The sequence below is a fragment of the Narcine bancroftii genome, chromosome 10 (genome assembly GCF_036971445.1).
Source record: "Narcine bancroftii isolate sNarBan1 chromosome 10, sNarBan1.hap1, whole genome shotgun sequence".
Taxonomy (NCBI): domain Eukaryota; kingdom Metazoa; phylum Chordata; class Chondrichthyes; order Torpediniformes; family Narcinidae; genus Narcine; species Narcine bancroftii.
This window is the reverse complement of record NC_091478.1, coordinates 107743264-107763968: the sequence shown is the minus strand read 5'-3', so window position 1 is coordinate 107763968 and position 20705 is coordinate 107743264. Positions and strand designations below refer to the sequence as shown.

The 20705-nt window shown below is 40.6% G+C and overlaps 1 protein-coding gene across 13 annotated transcripts in view; it reads left to right on the top strand.

Annotated features, from left to right (window-relative positions):
- cdh13 (cadherin 13, H-cadherin (heart)) overlaps window positions 1–20705 on the top strand; it is an 813941-nt gene that overhangs the window by 300226 nt on the left and 493010 nt on the right. For all 13 annotated transcript variants that reach the window (XR_011346021.1, XR_011346020.1, XM_069902201.1 and 10 more), the window contains one exon: window positions 17674–17790. Coding sequence is in view for 11 of the 13 variants with exons in the window: in XM_069902201.1 (XP_069758302.1) it covers window positions 17674–17790 (117 nt within the window). In the remaining 2 variants the exon portion in view is untranslated. The remainder of the gene's footprint in view (window positions 1–17673; window positions 17791–20705) is intronic.

Sequence of the window (20705 nt, the reverse complement as noted above, 5' to 3'; positions counted from 1 at the left end):
AAATCTTCTTAAAGGGACTACCCAAGATACAAACTTGTTTACAGTTCTCAGGTTGAACCAGGAAACCAGGAGAAGACAAGACAAACTGCAGTGTAAAGAATCCAAGATGGAGAAGTCTTGTCGGGATAAGTAGCTCCTCTCAGTTTGATCATGAGTTGAGCCAACATGGCGGTCTGACAACGCTCGGCAGGAGTTTGGAGCCAGCCACCAGTGAAGAAGCGGCTTCAACTACCATGCAAGAAGAAGACTTTGATAAGGCACTGTGGACCTCATTAGCTGGTTTAAACGTTAGTGGAACTGGAACAGATGAATGTGCATTGCAAATCCCCATTAGTGCTGTATCAAGTGAAATACTGAAGATAGAGACTCAATCAGCAGTATCTGAAAGTTCAGATGTAAATCCTGATGATAGTATTTCCAGGGTTATGAGTGTAGGAAGATTTTCAAAGGCTTCTAGAGCAAGTACAGCTTTGTGTGCTTCAAGCAATTCAGCTATGCATGCTAAGGCCCAAGCAGACTATTGAAACACATTGTGCGTGGTTTGAGAAAAGACATGCTTTAGAAGATATAGAAGCTGAAATGAAGAATCACCAACTAAGGCAAGAAGCTGAAATGAAGAATCAGCAAGAAGAACAAAAAGATTATTGAATAGACAAAAGAAAATATTAGAGCTTGAGGAACAATGTGCTATGAATGTGGCCAGAGTAAAAGCTCAGGCTTCTGCAAGATCTGTCACTCAAAGTGAAATACCCAAAGTGATAGCATCTAATATTCCAGCAGGTCAATGAGTATGGCAACTACATGAAATGTGTATTCTTGAGCAAGGAATCACAGGTGTCGCTGCTAGTGCTTGAATGTCAATGACCAACCCTGCGGAAAGTGCTGGCGACATTCAATCTCTTCCAAATTGATCCTACTCAACAATGGATATCTCTTCATGTTGCTGAAGAACCAGTGACAAGTCAAGGATCTCCACCAATGCCATCACTTACATACCAAGAACCCCATCAATGCCATCACTTACATACCAAGAACCCCATCAATGCCATCACTTACAACTCAAGGTCCTACACCTATGACACCAGTTCAAGATCTGATTTCTCCATTCACAACCAGACAACCAGTCGCAAGCCATGGTGGACAAGACAATATATTATCACTCAAAGCAAAACAAAATGTAATTTCTGCTATACAAGCGGGGCCAGTTCGCCTGCCTTGTGGTGAACCGCCACACAGCCCCCCCAGAACCGGTGCCAATGTCCTTTATTGCTGGGCGGCTTCGCTTCTTGGGCTGGGCAATGATCATTGGCTCGGTGGGATCAAGGTGAGCTGGCTTCAGTTTGTCCATGGTAAACAGTTCCTGCCTGCCGCCCATGTCCAGCATGAACATTGAGGCAGAACGCTGTACAACCCTGTACGGCCCCTCAGGCGGTTGCTGCAGTCAGGCCCCGCTGAACGAAGACATACTCTGCGGAAAGCAGTTCGCTGGGAATGTGAGACAGGCGAGTGCCATGCCTGGGCGATGGTGGGCGTTCGAAGGAGTCTAAGCGTGCCCTGAGGTGAGGAAGTAGTTTGTGCAGTGACTACTGGGTATTGTGAGGTGCGTAGATGAACTCGCCAGCGGCGCACCATAGACCAGCTCAGCTGATGACGTCTACAGATCTTCCTTGGGAGTGGAGCGGATGTCCAGGAGCATCCAAGGCAGTTCGTCTGCCCAGTCGGGACCGGTGATGCGGGCCATGAGTGCCGACTTAAGCTGGCGGTCCAGACATTCGACCAGTCCATTGGTCTGCGGGTAGTAGGCCATGGTGCGGTGTAGCTGGATCCCCAACCCGTTGGCGAGTTGTGCCCAGAGCGCAGATGTGAACTGGGCACCCCAATCGCTGGTGAGGTGAGCCAGGACGCTAAACCGGGCAATCCAACCATGCAACAATGCTCGGGAGCAGGAGCTGGCATTGGGATCACCTCGGGCCAGCGAGTGGTGTGGTCCACCACTGTAAACAGGTAACGGTTGCCCCTGAAAATGGGTAAGGGCATGATGATGTCCACGTGAATGTGGCTGAACCATTCCCGTACGTGCTCAAACTCCTGTATGGGTACCCTGGTGTGCCTGTGCACTTTGGATGTCTGGCAATGGGTGCATGTTCTGGCCCAGCCGTAGCCCATGCCATATGAACCGTTCTGCCACCATCCGGACCATAGACCTGAAGGACATATGTGAAAGGTGTTGGAAGACCTGCCTGCGCCACTGCTGGGGAACCACTGGCCGCGGGGTGGCCAAGGAGATATCACACAGGATGGTGCCTTTGCCGCTCAGAGTCAGGAGATCTCGAAACCACAGGCCGGTGATGGCGGTCTTGAAGGACCTCGTCTCCTCATCAGCTTCCTGGTCCCAGGCGAGTTGGTTGAAGTCAGGGCTGGGCGTCAGCGCGCAGATGGCCGGTCACGAGAGTGCATCGGCAACCACATTGTCCTTCCCCGGCTTGTGCCGAATGTCTGTGGTAAACTCCGACACCAAGGAGAGGTGACGCTGCTGGCAGGCCAACCAGGGATCCTTTGCCATCGCAAGCACCTGGGTGAGGGGTTAGTGGTCTGTGAAAATGGTAAAAGTCCTCCCCTCCAAAAAATAGCAGAAATGCCGCACTGCCAGGTACATGTCCAGTAACTCGCGGTTGAAGGCATTATACTTGTGTTCTGGCGGGCGAAGCAAGCAGCTAAAGAATGCCAGCAGCTTTCAATGTCCATTCAGCTGCTGCTCCATGATGGCACCAACGGCTGTGGCAGGGCACCAAAAGAGAGTGCCATATGCAGGTCGGTGTGCAGGTTGGCAAGCATGGTGGCCTTCACCAGGGCGTCCTCGAATGCGGTGCAGGCTTCTGGTTTCCAAGCGAGCATCTTGTGCTTGGCAGTGATGAGGCCGAACAGCAGCTGCATGATGCGTGCAGCTCCCAGGATGAAGCGGTTGTAAAAGTTGACCATATCCACGAACTCTTGCAGCCCCTTGAGGCTGACTGGGGGTGGGAACCCTGATAGCGGCGACCTTCACAGCAGTGGGCGTGGCTCCTTCTGCCGTGGTGGTATGGCCCACGAACTGCATGGACTCTTTCCTGAACTGGCACTTGGCCGGGTTGAAGGTAAGGTTGAAGTCAGCCAGCCGGGAGAAAAGGGCATGTAGGTGGACCTTGTGTTACGCCCGGTCCTTGCTGGCGACGAGGATGTCGTCCAAATAAATAAAGATGAAATCCAAGTCCCCGCCCATAGAGTCCATGAGGCGCTGGAAGGTTTGAGCAGCGTTCTTAAGCCTGAATGGCATGTGCAGGAATTTTAACAAGCCAAAGGGAGTGATAATGGCCGTCTTGGGTATGTCCTCAGGGTGCACCGGGATCTGGTGATATCTGTGCACCAGGTCAACCTTGGAGAAGACCCTCGTGGCGTGCAGGTTGGCCGTAAAGTTCTGGATGTGAGGGATGGGGTAACAGTCAGGAACGGTTGCCTCGTTGAGCCGTCGATAGTCTTCGCAGGGACGCCAGCCACCGGAGGCTTTCGGAACCAGGTGGAGTAGCGAGGCCCATGGGCTGTCAGACTGCTGAATGATCCCCAGCTCCATCAGGTGCGAAAACTCCTCCTTCGCTACCTGGAGCTTGTCAGGCAGGAGCCGGCGTGCCTTGGCATGAACTGGCGGGTCCTGGGTGGGGATGTGGTGGAACACCCCATGGCGCGGCGAGGCAGCGGAGAACTGTGGCTTGAGGAGTTTCGGGAACTCGTCCAGGATCTACCGGAACCCATCTCCGGGCGTGCTGATCGTGGCCATCTGCGGTTGTTCCGAGCAGGAGGCGTCGAAGCAAACAGCCTGGAAGGTACAGGCATCCACCAGGCGCCTACCTCAAATGTCCACCAGAAGTCTGTGTGCGAGGAGGAAGTCTGCACCCAGGATGGCAGTTGGGAGGGACGAGACGGTGAACCTCCACGTGAAATTCCATTGGCTGATCTGGAAGTGGACTGTCTTGTCTCTATACGTCTGGATTGCCATTTCATTGACATATTTGAACAAGACACAACTTGTTCTTCTGCACATGGAACCCCAGTTGCTTGAATTGCGAGGCAGGAGTTCTAATAGCCACCCCACTCTACTGCCCCAAGAGTTTCTTCCCAGTCCAATTTATTTAATTTTTCCACAGATTTGTGACAAGTTGCTTCATTTTGCCTTTCGCTGTCAAGCGAGAGGCCAATGGCAGGTTAAAGTCAAATTGGAGATATGGAAATGATGACCAAGCTACTTTAATCTTGTACCATCTATGTTTATTTTTATTGCTCTTTGCTATGGCCGAATGGGGCATGTGATAGAAATAACAGATCAGAGCCTCAATGTCAGAATAAGTACCTACCAGGGAAGAATGGGCAATTGTATTATGTAGAGCCAACATTCAGGTTCTACATTCAAAATGAGCATCCAATTGTGTATCCAAGCAGAGAAAGAGAAAAACTATTTTCACAGGGAACAAACGGTGAAATAAATTTGCTTTATTGCATTACACATTGTGGTGGTTTAATGGCCTTGCTGCGTATCTGTTTTATTAGTAACACGAGACAGGACATGTTTTTAAGTGTTAGGACTATAAAATTATCCTTTTTTATTTTGATCACCAACTTTAATAATTGTCCTTTTGGAGTTTATTCACTGAACAGCTGAAGGGTGTAGGTCTCTTCACAAGGCTGGGTAGACAGATTATCCCGCTAAGAAAGCAGTGAATGTGCTACAATTGATTTTGACCCCACTGGATTAAGGTAGGAAAGAAAATCAATCAATCACTCTTCTAATGTGTCACGGTAACACAGATCTCTGTATTAGAAATGTGCCAGAGTGAATTAAATGAGACATGATTGTGAGACGTGCTTAATAGCCTTGCACCAATTCTCTAATTCTTGGAGATGTGAGCAATGCTGGGAAGGCTGCAATTAATGCTTGTGGGAAGCTGGTGATGGATCCTCATCATGAGGGGCTGCAGTGTTCTTCTAATAAGTATGTACCACAATGCTGCTCAATGACGTTAAATAAAAAATGCTGAAAAATTTCCGCATCCACAAGGTTATCACTACAGACCAACCTTGTACAAGCTTCTGATTGCCAAGAAGTGCATCTCCTTTAATAAAACACATTCTGCTGCAGGATTCAGTAGAAGGAAAAGAAAGGACAATGTTTCAGGCCAGAACCCTTCAAGATATATTCTCCTTACTTTTGCTCTCCCTAGGACTTTTTTTTCAGCATTATTATGAGATCCCATTTCATTTAGTGTGAGTATCGCTTTAAGGCTTAGTACAGATTGCAACCATTCACAGCTCTGGAGAGACTGGGAGGCCGTAGCTAGTACAGGCTGCACAACATTCTCTACTTTGGAGAAGAGAAAGGGCATTGGGTGCATTGGTGAGAGAGTCATGTGTGTTGAACACTGAAGGAACAGCACTTTATGACCAGTGGCCATCTCATCAAACACTGAGCAGGAATGACTTATTGTGATAATGGACAATTCGGCTGATTCTCACTGTCAGGGGTATTATCAAATCCCTACTGTGACCAAAGGAAAGGTCACTGATTGATCTATACCTTGTTTTTGGAAGTCGGAGAATTGCTGCATCAGATTGTGACCAAAGTAATGGTCAAAGTGACCAAAGTGGAAGTCACCATTTTGTTTCCCCTACTCAAGGAAAAGAGGAGTTGCGACAACCGATTGTACAAAAGAATATTCCTCTGGAAACAACTTGATGAGGATTTGTGAGTTTTTGGCAGTCCAGTGACTCGGTCTCTCTCATCTCCTTCGTGATTACCTCTGTGCATCAGTTTAAAAGTCTATGCTTCTCCAATTAATCAATGAATTTCTAAAACTTTGGAATGTCTTTTCAGAATTACACACACACACACACACACACACACACACACACACACACACACACACACACACACACACACACACACACACACACACACACACACACACACACACACACCCCCCGCTTTGGTGAATTTCCATTGCTGTTGGTCTGCGATGTAACAGCATAAATGCCATTAAATGAAGTCAATTGTAGTGCAGGATTCATCCGGATTAAAATATTTGACTTCACTGGTTTGAAAAATGACAGTTATTTTATCTTTACGGAGCAATCAAATTTTCCAAATACTGTTTCTCCCAAAATTGTGCCATTTAAAGACCACCATTCAAACTGTTTTCTTTGACTGTGATTTCTGATCTCTTAAAATCTTAATTGTAATCCTTGAGTTCGTTGCCTCTGGAGATGAGGACCATTCTTTGTTTAGGACCTGATAGGACCACTGACTGTAGACCTTGTGGGACTCCAAAGTCTTTTTGCACAAACATGTGTACTGCGGGCATTATTCTCAACCAGCCTGCCCAGATCCTATTTCCCTCATCCCCTCCCATTATTTAAACATCCTTTAATTCAATAGTGGAGACTTTTCATGAAACCTGCTGAGTCCCTTGTGGAGCTAGTTGCAATTATGCTTCCACAGCCCGACCAAGTCCTTTTTCTTCCTTTTAGGAAGACTCTGCTGTTTCCTCCCATTATTTCAGCCCTGTAGTTCAAAGAGTGCCATATGTAATGTAATAAGTTCCTTTAAGTGCTGGCTGCAAGGATTGCCCCTGCTAAACTTCAGTCTGACCAGTGAGAACCTGTAGCACGACAGTTAGGAGTTACTGGCTGTATCTGACAACCTTTGTTGCATTGTTACAGGGGAAACGCAACACTAGGGGCATAGAGTCATACAGCAGAGAAATGGCCATTTGGCACTACTTTCATGTCAACCTTTTTGCTCAACTATATTAGCTCTATTTGCCTGTATAAGGACTATCGTTGCTTATTTAAGGGATTGCCTCAGAAAGGCACCAGTTATCAGATTCTGACCATGTGTTCTGGTTATTAACCATTCTCTGCACGTAAGAAAAACTTATCCTTCGTGCTCCGATAAAAACTCTTCTTCTCACCTTAAACCCATGCTCTCCTGTTTTTTATATGGCTACTCTGGGGGAATTTTTCTTTGAATACCTTTCTTATCTATGGCTCTCATAATTGTAGATACTCCTGATGGGTCACCTCTCAGCATTCTTCACTCCAGAAAGACAAACTCAGCCTATCCAATCAATTTCCACGACTAAAGTCCTCCAATTTCTAGACAACATCCTGGTGAATATACTTTATACTCCCTCCAGTCCAATCAATGATTCTCACCCTTATTCCTTTGATTTTTAGAATCAGCATTAAGGAGATCCACAGTCCATTTTTTTCACCAAAATATTGTGCGGAGTCATTCTGTCTCAGAATGCCTCCCTGTTACTCAACATTTCCAATATGTTATTTTGAAAATAGGATGCACGTATAATCAAGCTGATAAATTCTGTGAAATAAACTTACAATATTTAAATTCATCAAACACCCTTAAAATGCTTCCTATAATGAATTTCACCCATTAGTTTCAGTTACAGGTGTATCTAATTCCCAGAGGTGAAAAGGCAGATTTTAACTAACTACCTGATTATTGTTAAGATTATAAATTGGGTCATGAGGCCTTTTAAGTATTTTGCACTCAGCCATTTTCTTTCTTCTCTGCTACTTAAATCTTAATGAGAAAACTTAAATAACTGAAGGAGAATCATTTTCAAATCTAATTTAAATTCTTATTCGGTGTCACACAAAATAACTGTGATTTTATTTTTTAAAAAGTGGATATTTAATTAACTAATCAATATGAAACATACTAAATCAGAGAATACATAACTCATTTGTATCATTGTTTCGCTCTCTTTTTTTCCTGCCTGTTTCTCTAGCATTTTATAATGTTTTTAACAATAACTACAAGAGCGTAAAGTGGGTAACATTACTAAAAAGAAAAAAATGATGTCATGTGTCAGGATATATGTGCAGTGGATGTCAGGTCAGGAATCATCTGCTTTACAAAATTTCAATTACCACCTGTGTTGTGTCCTTTTCCTTTATTTGAATAGTTTTGTGTACTAGGGAAGCAAACCCTATGATTTATGAGATGGATTAAAGATGAACCTCTGGGGATAGGGTTGGTACTGTTAATCAGTTGCCTCTTTCTTATCATTTTCCCTAATCATTCTCAATTCTTTCTGTGCTCTCCCAGTATCCACTAACTCCCTCTTCCTCCAATTGCTAAAATACATTCATGAAAATGTAATCTCTTGAACTATAGATTTGAAAGCCCCCCTCCTTCTCCTTCTCCTCCACCTTTCTTAACTCTCCTTATGCAACCCGAGGGTGAGTTCAGTGATCTCAATCCTTCCATCCTATCTCCAGTCTAATTCCCTCCTATTTTTGATGCTTTCCTTGTGGTAGTTTGTCCTTTATCTTCAAAGAATCAAATCAAAATGAACAAATGTAGTGAAATTACCTACGAAAGCCTACCTCCTTGCTATAAAAATGTTTTTCAGAATGGTGGACACACACACACACACACACACACACACACACACACACACACACACACACACACACACACACACACACACACACACACACTCTTTCTCTCTAGTGGAGGTCATATTTCTCAAAGACAAGTATTTATTTTTACTGTCAAAGCATTACATACGTACTAATTTCAGTTCCTGAGAGAAAAATGCTTTCATTGGACATAAATAACTTTTTTAAGTATATTGTTTGCATACTTGTACAAGCAAAAATTGAGAGGCTTTTAATCCATGCTGTTTTATAATCAAGGAAAGCTAGCAATTCCCCTTAGGGATCTGCATATGTGCTGGCAGTTAAACATGCTATCCCAGAAATCACGGTCCATCTCAAGAGATATTGCTGAGTCCTTGACAACAGACTCAGCAAAACAATGAAACTGCAATGTGCGACTTGTTCTTTGCTGTCAAAATTAGGGCAAATACATTGAGGAGTTAATGAGTAAGATAAATGACAACAGGTCTTGAACCGCCTCGCAAGTTGCTGTTTTACAAAAATGGAGTTTCAAGTTCTTGCTGGATAAGAGAAGAAAGGAACAAATATCTTCCTCACCTTTAATTTCACATCGATATTCCCTGATCCTTCTTTTACTTCTGGGCATTGTTTTATATTTCCTGCTCACAGCTACAAAAGCAGATGTGGACTGTCGGTTCTGGTGAGGATGAACTAGCTTGATTGGTTCAAGATCCTCAATTGCCCTATCCACATATGCCAGAGATGCAGTTTAAAGGGTACTCAGTAGGAAAAGAAGCTGAATTATATTAAATCTCCACTGACAAGCCTGAGAATAATTTGTGGCCCCATGCCGTGGAGTGTGGAGTGAATGTTATTCCTTTTCTACCGTGAACAGAATCAAGACCAAGTAACAATACTGTAGTAACTTTTACACTAAACATGCACAACATATATAAGTGAAACATATAATTCATTTCATCACCTACGGCTCCTAGAACGCTTCCACCAGCGTTGTCCCCGCTCCATCCTCAACATTCATTGGAGCGACTTCATCCCTAACATTGAAGTACTCGAGATGGCAGAGGCCGACAGCATTGAATCCACGCTACTGAAGATCCAACTGTGCTGGGTAGGTCACGTCTCCAGAATGGAGGATCATCACCTTTCCAAGATCGTGTTATATGGCGAGCTCTCCACTGGCCACCGTGACAGAGGTGCACCAAAGAAGAGGTACAAGGACTGCCTAAAGAAATATCTTGGTGCCTGCCACATTGACCACCGCCAGTGGGCTGATATCGCCTCAAACCGTGCATCTTGGCGCCTCACAGTTCGGCGGGCAGCAACCTTCTTGGAAGAAGACCGCAGAGCCCACCTCACTGACAAAAGACAAAGGAGGAAAAACCCAACACCCAACCCCAACCTACCAATTTTCCCCTGCAACCGCTGCAACTGTGTCTGCCTGTCCCGCATCGGACTTGTCAGCCACAAACGAGCCTGCAGCTGACGTGGACATTTACCCCTCCATAAATCTTCGTCCGCGAAGCCAAGCCAAAGAAAAAAAAGATAATTCATTTAATTGTTATCAGTAGCAAGCCCAAGTTCAGATAAGAAATTCAAGATATGACCTTCCGATCGATTAAATTTGGATTGTTTTTATTGTGTCCAAAAGACAGTAAATTAAACTTGAATGCTAATTCTGAATACTCATCTCAAATGCAGTATCAAATATTATGAACATATTTGGTGATAAATACTAGCATGAAAGGGTAGAGCATTCAAAATTTGTAACAGAAATAGGCCAGGCATCCCAACAAGTCTGCTCTATCATTCATGCAGACTTGATGGTTGGCTTAAACCTCACTTTTTAGCCTGATCCCCATTATCCTGGATTCCCAAATAATCTCAAAATCTATTTCAGCCTTGAATGCGTTTAATGAATAAGCATTCCACTGCTATTTGGGGGTAGAGAATTTCAAAGATTGGATGCTCTTCAGTTGGAGATCTCATGCTGAGTTTCGATACATTAAATAGTCCTTATTTGGATTATTTCAAGTTTAGAAATGTCTGCAAATCAGTCTTCACAAGGATATTGAGCCAGAACCAAATGTTAAGTGTTCACTGTGGAAAAAGAATGGTTCTACACTTCTCTGGCAACTGTCCACAAACTTTCTCAGTGGAGTAAGTTACTGCTAAATGGTAAGCTAGCAATATAAGACAACGCAACTAACCACCTCATATATGATTTTGCAAGTAACACAATAATATGTTTTTCTATTATAAAGACTCTATATAAATACAAGTTGTTGCAGATGTACTGATATTAGATCAAGCCCTGCTAAATCAGAGGGAGGGTTACAGAATCAGCTTCTGATTTGTACCTTCATCCAACCAGACTCTGTCAAGGAATGGATACATGGAGAATAAATGCCAGAATCTCATTTACTTTCTTTGCTTCCTTAAAAGTATTGACCATTAATTGTTCAATATGTTGTCCTCTGTTTAGATTTATTCTCTGTTTAGATTTATTCCAAACGTATTTCTCAAAGATGAATTTGTGATACAAAGTTGGGATAACACAATGGCTCAGTAGCAATGTGGTGCAAAGTAGAAAGTGAGGGATTTAAATTCAGTGGGAAAAAAAAGTGACAGTGAAATTGAAAGCCATCTGTTCACATGATTCCTTTGTGATTCCAGATCTACCAGTGCGATTTATCACTGATCGGTCGAATAATTGGCATGAATTGGACATTAAATAGCAATCAGAAAATGTTATTTAATGTGCTGGCGATGTGAAATCTGTATAATTGGCACATGCCACTCAGTTGTTTATTATTACTGATAAATAGTATGGGATAATAGCTGAAGAGATTGAATCCACTGTGGATTTTTAATAAAAGTAATTAGTTCTCCCTGTAGCTGTTGGAAAGAGTGTAGTTTGATAAGAATTGCCTTGATTAAAATTGCTGCAATAATTTCAATTGCTGTTCCTTGAACTTGAATTATGTACAAATAATATTATCGAATTATTCCCATGACAAAATAATTCCATCCTTAATAATATTAATAAAAACTTCATGAAATTCACCCCTCATCACAGTAATATAACTTGCTCAAATCTGATTCGAGGTGTGCATTTTGTTGATCTTTTTAAGGATGTGCAGATTCCCAAAAAAACATGCAGGGCAATAATAGACAAAAGAGATATTTCTGCAGATCTTGTGCATTGTCAGCTATTTATTTTTGCAATTATTTTGGAATTAAAATGCAAGAGCATGGAAATATTGGGACAAAAGATTCAGATGTGAGCTGCGGGGAAAACAACAAAAAATGTCACCACACTATTTGTTTTATTTATCTGGTAGCTTTAAAAACACAGTATTTGCAATCCTTTTGCCAATAATCTAACATTAGAGTCATGCACAACTTTAACACCAGTGCCAAATTATGATTTTTGTCATGAAGCACATCCTTTTTTGATGAATTAACACATGTCAGCACCGTCAAAGAATTATAGCAACTGAGCAAGCCTCGAATCTTGCTTGCAGACATAAAAATGGCAGCCCTATGTGGAAATTAAGCCTCTATTTAAATTAGTTCCATAACTGATGAAAAATCCAAGGAACACTTGAAAATGTAGATGATTTTCAATTTTTATCAAGATTATTTGTCATCTGATTGTACCAATACAATCTGATAAAACAGCGTTCTCTGGTCCATGGTGTAGAACAGTATAAAACTCACATAGAGACAATAAGTGCTATTATTGAGTACATTCATTATTCTATTGCCTGAAGAATATGTGCATCAACGCATACATTCATTTTATATCAATGTAATGCACAGCATCTGTACATGTGAGTTGCTTTTATAGCCTGTCTACATCTATCCTGAACGAGCATGTCCAGTATTTGCATAGCACCTGCACCACGTGCATGCCCGGACATACTTGGACTGACCAAAACAGCTTGCTTTGTGGGCAATTGGGCAATATACTAGTAAACTTAAAATACGTTATATTTTTAAAAAAGTACTGATAGGAAAATTTTAAAGTGATTTTTGTGATCAGCAGCTGAAAATCCATAAAATATACCCAAAAGTGTTAAGGAAGAAAAATCTTCATTGTCCAGCCCCTTGTGAGGAGCTCGGGGTTCAGTTGGCAACACTCTCCTATGAGCCAGAAGATTGTGTGTTTAAATCATTATTGACCTTAAACAAAGAAAAGAGTCTAATGTATTCTCTCTCAGATGGATGAAAAAGATCCCATGATCCTTATCTAGAGAGGAATGGGGAGTTAATACTCAGCATTCTGGCCAATATTCTTTCCTGCACCTTCTTGTGGATGAATGGGAAGCCATATTTCCTACAGTGTCTACAGTTCAAAATGGATCTTATTTGTTATAGTATCCAGCGGACACCGGAAGTTGTGAGAGGTATATTTAAAATACCTTTTTAAAACAAATAATGCATATGTATGATTTTTGGAAACAGAGATACAACTGTTTCAATGGCAATCAAACAAATTACCATTCAACATCTTGCTCACGTCTAACCAATATCAGTTTTACATTGAGTAGAAGGGCTTATAAACAATTATGGTTCTTTACAAATATAAGTGTTGTCCTTAGGTCTATTTTAAAGAAGAAAGATGCTTCAGTTTTCTAACTAGATGAACATAGGGAGCAGAGTGTCTGAGGGAAAGATCTTAAAGAGGCATTCATTTAAAATATTGTTTTCACGTGAGGCTAGGAGAGCAGTATGGGCAATTAACCCTTCTCACAGGTTTAAGTAATCTGTGGTGCAAAACTTTGTGTTGTTCCTGATCTTATGGGTTTTCCTTAAGGTAAAATAGGTAAGGTTTGTATCACTGATCTTCTTTGTCTGTGCACCCTTAACTGATCAACTCCACTCGATACCTCCACAAGGCTATCCAAGGATCTCCTGCTTAATTGAATGCATTGCTTTAATTCTTAGCAAGAAAATCTCTCTGCTCAACATCTTCCCCCACCTGTCACCAATTTGGCCATGGTCTGATATATGAAAAAAGTCAAGAGAAACTTGGTATGTTTAGCAAATTTGCAGGGAAGAAACATTTTAGGTCCATGCTGGCCATAAAGTACACATAGATAGATGTAATAAAGTCAGAATAAACTGGTAAGACTTTATGGGCTTCTATTCTGATACAATGATCAGCAACTAGAAATTTTTACACCATTTCTCTCTGTGCATGAGAATTTCTCTATTTCTGAGTCTCCTGAGAACTCCAGGATTTTATTTTAAACTTTGGCTCATATTGTAACTCATGATTTGAATCAGGCAACCAGGAATAGAGGGAAATAGCAAAATGTCTCAACATGATAATGTGGGACTCCATCAAACTGCCTCTGCATTTGACCAGTGCTAAAACCTTAAACTTTCATTCCCTTCACCATTGGGATGAAAAGTAAATATTGCCCAGAATCTGCTTTAAAAACACACTAAAACTGTTTAAATGCATTGATTCTTCAAATGAGAAATTTAAAGCAATGTTACAAAAGAAAATTGAATGATTAAGCCATTAAACTTTCAATATCCAATAAACTGGCCTGGAGAGACCTTCATCTTGTGCATTCATATATCGAGACTTGATAGAGCTCTTTTTGGTTCTACAATTGCTGAAATTATTTTCCCTCTTTTCCCACCGAGGTTAGGAGAGGCAAGAATTACAGAACATAAAGAGTGAAAAGGGGAAATGTTTAATGAGACATTTCACACAGAGTGGTGAGAGTGTAGAATGAGTTGCAGCTATAGTGGTGAATTTTGACATTTAGGAAACATTTGGATGGGTGCATTTGGGCTTGGGTTCAGATGCAGGTCATTGGGACTAGACATAGACTAGATGGACTGAAGGGTCTGTTTCTGTGCTGTTCTATAGTTCTATAAGCAATGTAGATTTCTTTTTAATAATGTTATCTCCCATTTTTATATTTTTAAATCTTGAAGAATTTATCTCTGTACTTTTAGTCCAATAGGAACAACTTGCCACAGATAAAATTGGTCATATAATTATTTAAAATTATTAATGGAGGATAAGCCAGTAATTGCTTCTGGTTAGTTGTGTTGCCTTTATTCTATACAATGTAAGTAACAAACTTTTTTCAACATCATTTCTCATTTTTTAGGCCAGATTCTGACTTGGAAGTGCTCAGTCATAATCCCACAAATGCTGGCCTTGCACCACAGGCTCCTCAGCCAAGTACACACTTCAAATGTCCAAAACCTACACTTCATCTCTCACTGAGCAGGATTACCGTTGCAACTTTATGGCACAATTTTTTTGAGCTTTTTAAAATAAAATCAAAAAATGCTATAACATTAATTAGCAGTGAAATAAAAGGTTCAGATTTCAACTTGTGAAAACTCCAGAGATGGATCTTTGCCAATTTCCATGAAAAATACAATCTCCTTCACAATTTTTAAAATAGGGTTTCAAGGTTAACAAATCCTCAGTGCAGAATTAAGTAAGCTCTCTACTTTCATTGAGACATTTACCCAATGCCCTTGGTAGATGTAAAATAGTTCTTTTTTGTGAAGAAGTGTTGGGAATTCTCTTGGCTCTTTTACCAACCTTTATTCTTTGGCAAACATCACTGAAACAGATTATCTTGTCACTTCACTCAACGCTTTCAGAAAGATCTGCTCCACATCATTGTGCCCTGTGGCTTCAAAAACACTTCCTTGTCTGTGAAGTACTTTTGGGATGTCCTGAAGACATAAAAACAGGGTACGCATGAAAGTTACTCTCTCTTTCTACCATTGACTTTGATTTTATTTGCCAATTTCATTTACCATCCAAAGGGGTTTCATTATGAAATAAAGTGATTTCATTAAACAGATGAAACAATTTTGCCAAAACGAATTGAACTCTGCCATTTGCTTCTGTTGTACATGAACCCTGGAAAGGAAGGGTTTGAAGAACAGCAGGAGTGCAGCCAGCCGAAGAGAGAAAAGGATGATTGAAGAAGACAGAGGGGAACAAGTAAATTAAATCTGCAGAGAAAGAGGTGGTTGTGCAGACACATGACTTGGTGTTGTTCAGAGTACAGTGAGGGGACTCTGAACAAAAGCAGGAAGGAAAGGCAATAGAAAGCATTTCTGAAAACAACTTCACTTTTAAGGTTGAAAATTCGTAGTTTTGCTCTCGGCTACTTAACCAAGATTCAATATTCCTTCATGGTTATGTAATAAACACAACAACATTTGTCAACTTCTGCCTGCTGTAAAAGCACACAAAGAGGTGCTATTAGCCTAGCCTGGTACCCCCACTAACAGAAAGAAAAGTGAATAAGAGACACTGAAGGAGTCTCCATGAATTTGCCTGCTGCACTCCTGCAACATCTATAGATACATAGCCTCCTGTCTGGTCCATCGATGAACCCAGGCTATTTGGCTCTTCCAGTCTGTGCCAAAGCATTATTCCCACTGATCTTCTTGTATGGTTCCTGCAGAGAAATGGATCGGAGCTCAATCCAGAGGACCATAAGAGTGCCAGAGAGGATTACTGAAGTCTCCCTCTCTGCCTCCCACCCCCTAGATGTGATTGACCAGGATTGTTGTCTGAAGAGGGCATGCAAAATCATTGAGGGTTTCTTCCACCCTGAACACAGCATCTTTCAGCTGCTCCCATTGGGGAAGAAATACAGGAGGATCAGGGCCAGCCCCAACAGACTGGGGAACAGGTTCTTTACACAGGACGTGAGAATGCTGAATGACCAAAAGACCTCACATTAACCATCCAAGACTCTCATATTTCTTAACCTATCTTTATTTATTGGTTTTTATATAAGAATACTTGTCCTGCACATGTTTGTCTGCATGTGTGTTATGTCTATTTGTGTGTCTGCATGTTTTGTACCGAGGACCAGAGAATGCTGTTTGGTTGGGTTGTGCTTTTGTACCGAGGACCAGAGAATGCTGTTTGGTTGGGTTGTGCTTTTGTACCGAGGACCAGAGAATGCTGTTTGGTTGGGTTGTGCTTGTGCAATCAGATGACAATAAACTTGATTTGTCTTGAATTATATAGAAATTGGATTGCATCATGCTGAAAAAACTTTTGATAGAAAATTGATTAAATCTTGAACGTATCAGGCAATTAAGCATTTCTGTGACAACCCTCTCCAATGGAAATAATTGATTGCTCAGCCCTGTGACCCCAATATGATTTCTACATGAAAGGCATATGAGATGACATAATTCCCATGCAAAGTCCACTTAAAGTACTGAAGGAAAACTTGGAGAATATTATTTTGGTCTGCCTCTTATTTGGTACTCCCAGTGCATTTTGACCTTAAAATCAGTTTTGATCTTGAAGTGTTTTGGTTCAGTAAAAAGTGGAAAACCTAGCTTAATTCTTGGGCCTTCTTTCCAGATCCCCACCCAAAGCACCTGCAAGTATTTAAAAATAAAAGCTTCATAGTTTTAAATGTTTCTGATAATTGGAGGCTGTTAAAAACAGAGAAGCAGGCCTTGGTCAACATAAGGCTATTAGAGTAGTGATGATGGTCTGAATCTTAGGGTACATTATCTGAAGTCTTTGGTTGCCATTTACTATCCACTCCACTCACTTATACAATGGTGGGGAACACAGGTCTGAAGTTGTTGGCAGTCAAACAACGCATTAGGTAAACAAAGCTTCAGGGCTACTATGGGAGAAATGAGTGTGAACAGCAGGTCAGATCCAATACACACAATCTGACCCATTAGAATTTGATGATATAAACTAATCATTTAAAGATTTGTATATCTTCAAATAACCTCAGCCCTCACTTTGTATCTCAGTGTAACATTTTATTAATGTTATCAAATTTTAATGGTATTTTATGAATTAAAATTTTCATTCCTCAAAAGTCCTTCAAAACAGAATGATGAATTTTAAATAATTTTCATTACTTATCCTGGATTTTGTTTTATTTTGAAACAAACCTTGTCATTTAAAGGAACATTCAATAGTTAAAATCAGTGTAATGTCAATTTGCAAAATGTTGGTGTTCAACTCAATAGAATGTGTTGCAGTCTGTGATACAGTTCTCTTTATTTCTTATTGTTTCATTTGAAAGTTGTATTCACGATTATTGCTTGAAAACATTAAAGGAATGTGGCAATAGTTATGATTTTATGATTTGTAAAAAGTCATTGATGAATAAACATTTTCTAATAAATGCATCCTTTTGACTTTTCTGTCTGAAGGAGGCCATGAGGATTGGAAACCAATCTGTTCTGCACAGAAGCAAACGATCTTTAATTGCTCCTCCCATTTCGTTCCCTGAAAATCAAAGAGGACCATTCCCAAAAGCTATTGGATGGGTAAGAATTATGGCAGGTGACTTTTCTGCTTTGAACTTGTATTCTCCATTTAGATGGCAAACAATACCCGGGAGAGATCTTAAAAACAGCCTTATACCGACCGATTGCCATGTGTTCAGCAGAGCCATAAAATTAATGTACTTTGAATTAATTGAGCAGACACTGAGTTTACATTTAAATTCAAGTGGAAACTCATCAGTTTCAAGAATAGCTAGGGTGAAACTGATGAACAAAAGAGACATAATCCATTAGGATGTTGTGGTCTGCTATGAGCGGCAGACCCTATTCAAGAAGTTGGGCTAATGAAGGGTAGTTGATTGGGAAGTTGTTTGGGAGCAAGGGTGAAGAAAGAAGGGCCTATTATCTTTAGAATGTTCCTTTTACCATTTGTTTAGATGATGGGCCATGACTTTGTTTCAATATTCTGACGATATGTTAAATCAGTGCTTTCTCCTATTACAATCGCAAAGGCAAATAATTGCAACTGTACACACACTTTGTATTGAAGCAAAGTGGACAAGAATCTATTTAGTTCCAAAACCCATGTCACTGAAGTTGCAAAGCCCACAACCAATTTAAAAATGTGATTGTTTCTCAAATCACAAAGCCAATATCTGCTGATATGAGTATTTTCTTGAATGCAAATAACATTGATGGAAATTATCAAATTATTAATGTCTGTATAAAATAGGCTGACAAAAATCAAAAATGCAGCTCACAATTGCTAGTTTAATTATTTTTAACAAGCATTCATTACCACTAATAAATTTGCTTGACTCATTTACCTATCAAATTCAGAGATAGGATGTTAAGCGGGTAAAAAAGAGCATTTGTGAGCCAGGGGTGTATCTCTGGCATGTGATTTAGAATAATGAGTTTATTGCCTAATAGTGAAAGCTCAATATGTGCATAATTCAGCTTCAGTGATTTATCTTGTGTGGTTGCAGTAAATAAGAATTTTGGTGCATCTGAACTTTGGCGTGACAATAAAGTTTCATCCTCAGACCAAATTTACTTTATAAGTTAGGTGAAATTTTTGATGTTTTTTTAACATGGCCATAAATTTGTTCCATTCGTAAATAATTGCATTTAATTAGGTTGTGAAAAATCAATGAGATACTTGTCAGAGAAAATATTTCAAAGAATTTTTGAGAATTAGTCTGCCATGTGTGTTGTGGAGGGATGAAAATTGGAGTACGCATTTGGGATGGATTAATGGGATTAGGGAAGCTCAGGTTTTTGGCAGGAACATCGAGAGCTAGGCCAGCATGATGATCGTGGGGTGGGGGGAAGGGAGGGAGGAGGATAGGGGGCATAGGCAGTTGGTTGGTGATGAAAATGGCAAACTAAAGGTGTGGAGAAATGAAAGGGTGGATTTTTTAGAATAGGAAATGAGATGGGGACGAGAACCCAAGATCCAAAGAAGTAATTTACTCATTTTGCAAGTCTCCTTGTTTGGAGGTGTATTAGGACAACAGTTGTTGTTGTCCAGTGAGGAAGCCACCAGACAAATTCACATGCAAAGTTGTTAAAGGAAGCATTGCGTCGTGACTGACATTGTACGCATCTCTTCGGTGAAAAGTTGCACTGGAATTGCAAAAGAGGCTCATGATGAGAAGTGACAGGTAACATTTCCAAAATAGTGAGATTTAATCCTGAAATAGAGGCTGATGTGATTTGTTTAAAAATTATGTATAACTAAAAAAGGGCTGTGCAATCCAATTTTAACGCATATATTTATTTATTTGAATTTCGTCAGTCTGACTGAACTCACGACAATCGATAGGTTCAATCCAAATGCCAATACAACTTCAAAATCATGACCTGGCATTTTTTTGGAGTTTCAGTCCCTCATATTGAAGGTCAACATTCTATGAGCTAATTCCATTCTCGTTTACACCTTTCCAGTTTATGCAAATTGAATCCTATCATTTGTTGTTCATACCTCCCAATTTCTTACCATAGAGAAAATGTTATGATTCACCTCAGATGGAAAGATGGCAAGTTGAAAGGAATTCAATGAGGGAATTATGTGGCTAAACAATAGTGCAGAATGAGATGAAGTTCAGAAGAATGTTTAAAATTTGCTGATACTTTTCTTTGCTTGAGAAAAATTGTCATTGCCGATTTCCTTTGGAGTTACAAAACCGTGCACACGATGAGTCAATTAGGTACGATTAAAATAGAGGTTTTAAAAATTTTTCTTTCCACTCATGGACCACTTTCAATAATCCCTATGCCATAGGTGCTTAAGGTGGCATGTGAGTAGAAAGAAAAAGTTTGAAAACCACTCATTTAATCGTACCTCATTGACTCGTTATGTGCACCGTTTCATAACTCCAAAGGAAATGGGCCAATGACAATGTTTCTCAAGCAAAATATTTCAGTAACAATTGGGTCTAGAGCAGTGATTCTCAACCTTCCCTTCCCACTCACATCCCACCTGAAGCAATCCCTTACTAATCACAGGGCACTGATGGCATAGGGATTACTTAAAGTGGGATGTGAGTGGAATGTAAAAGTTTGAGAGCCACTGTTTTAAGTACAATATATCCTCCCATATTAAGCAAACCTCTTACCTCTTCAATGAAATGTAATGCTATTTTGAATTCTTTAACTGTAATAAATTGTTGAAGTTGTTGAATTGGTATAATAATCCAGCAGAATTTTAAATGCCACCTTCTCATAACACTGTTGATCAGTTGCTAAACATAGAAAATGTCTGATAGTCTAAGGATTTATTTATATTCTCATCAGCTTCATTCACATTTTGTCAAACTAGTTCTGCAGTTACAAATCTATCCCCTCTGAAAACCAACTTAGGCTTTTTTTGTAAGTCACTGATGCAAAAGCAATTCTGATACAAAATGCATACCTACCAAAAAAATACATAGCCATCGAAAAAATATATGAAA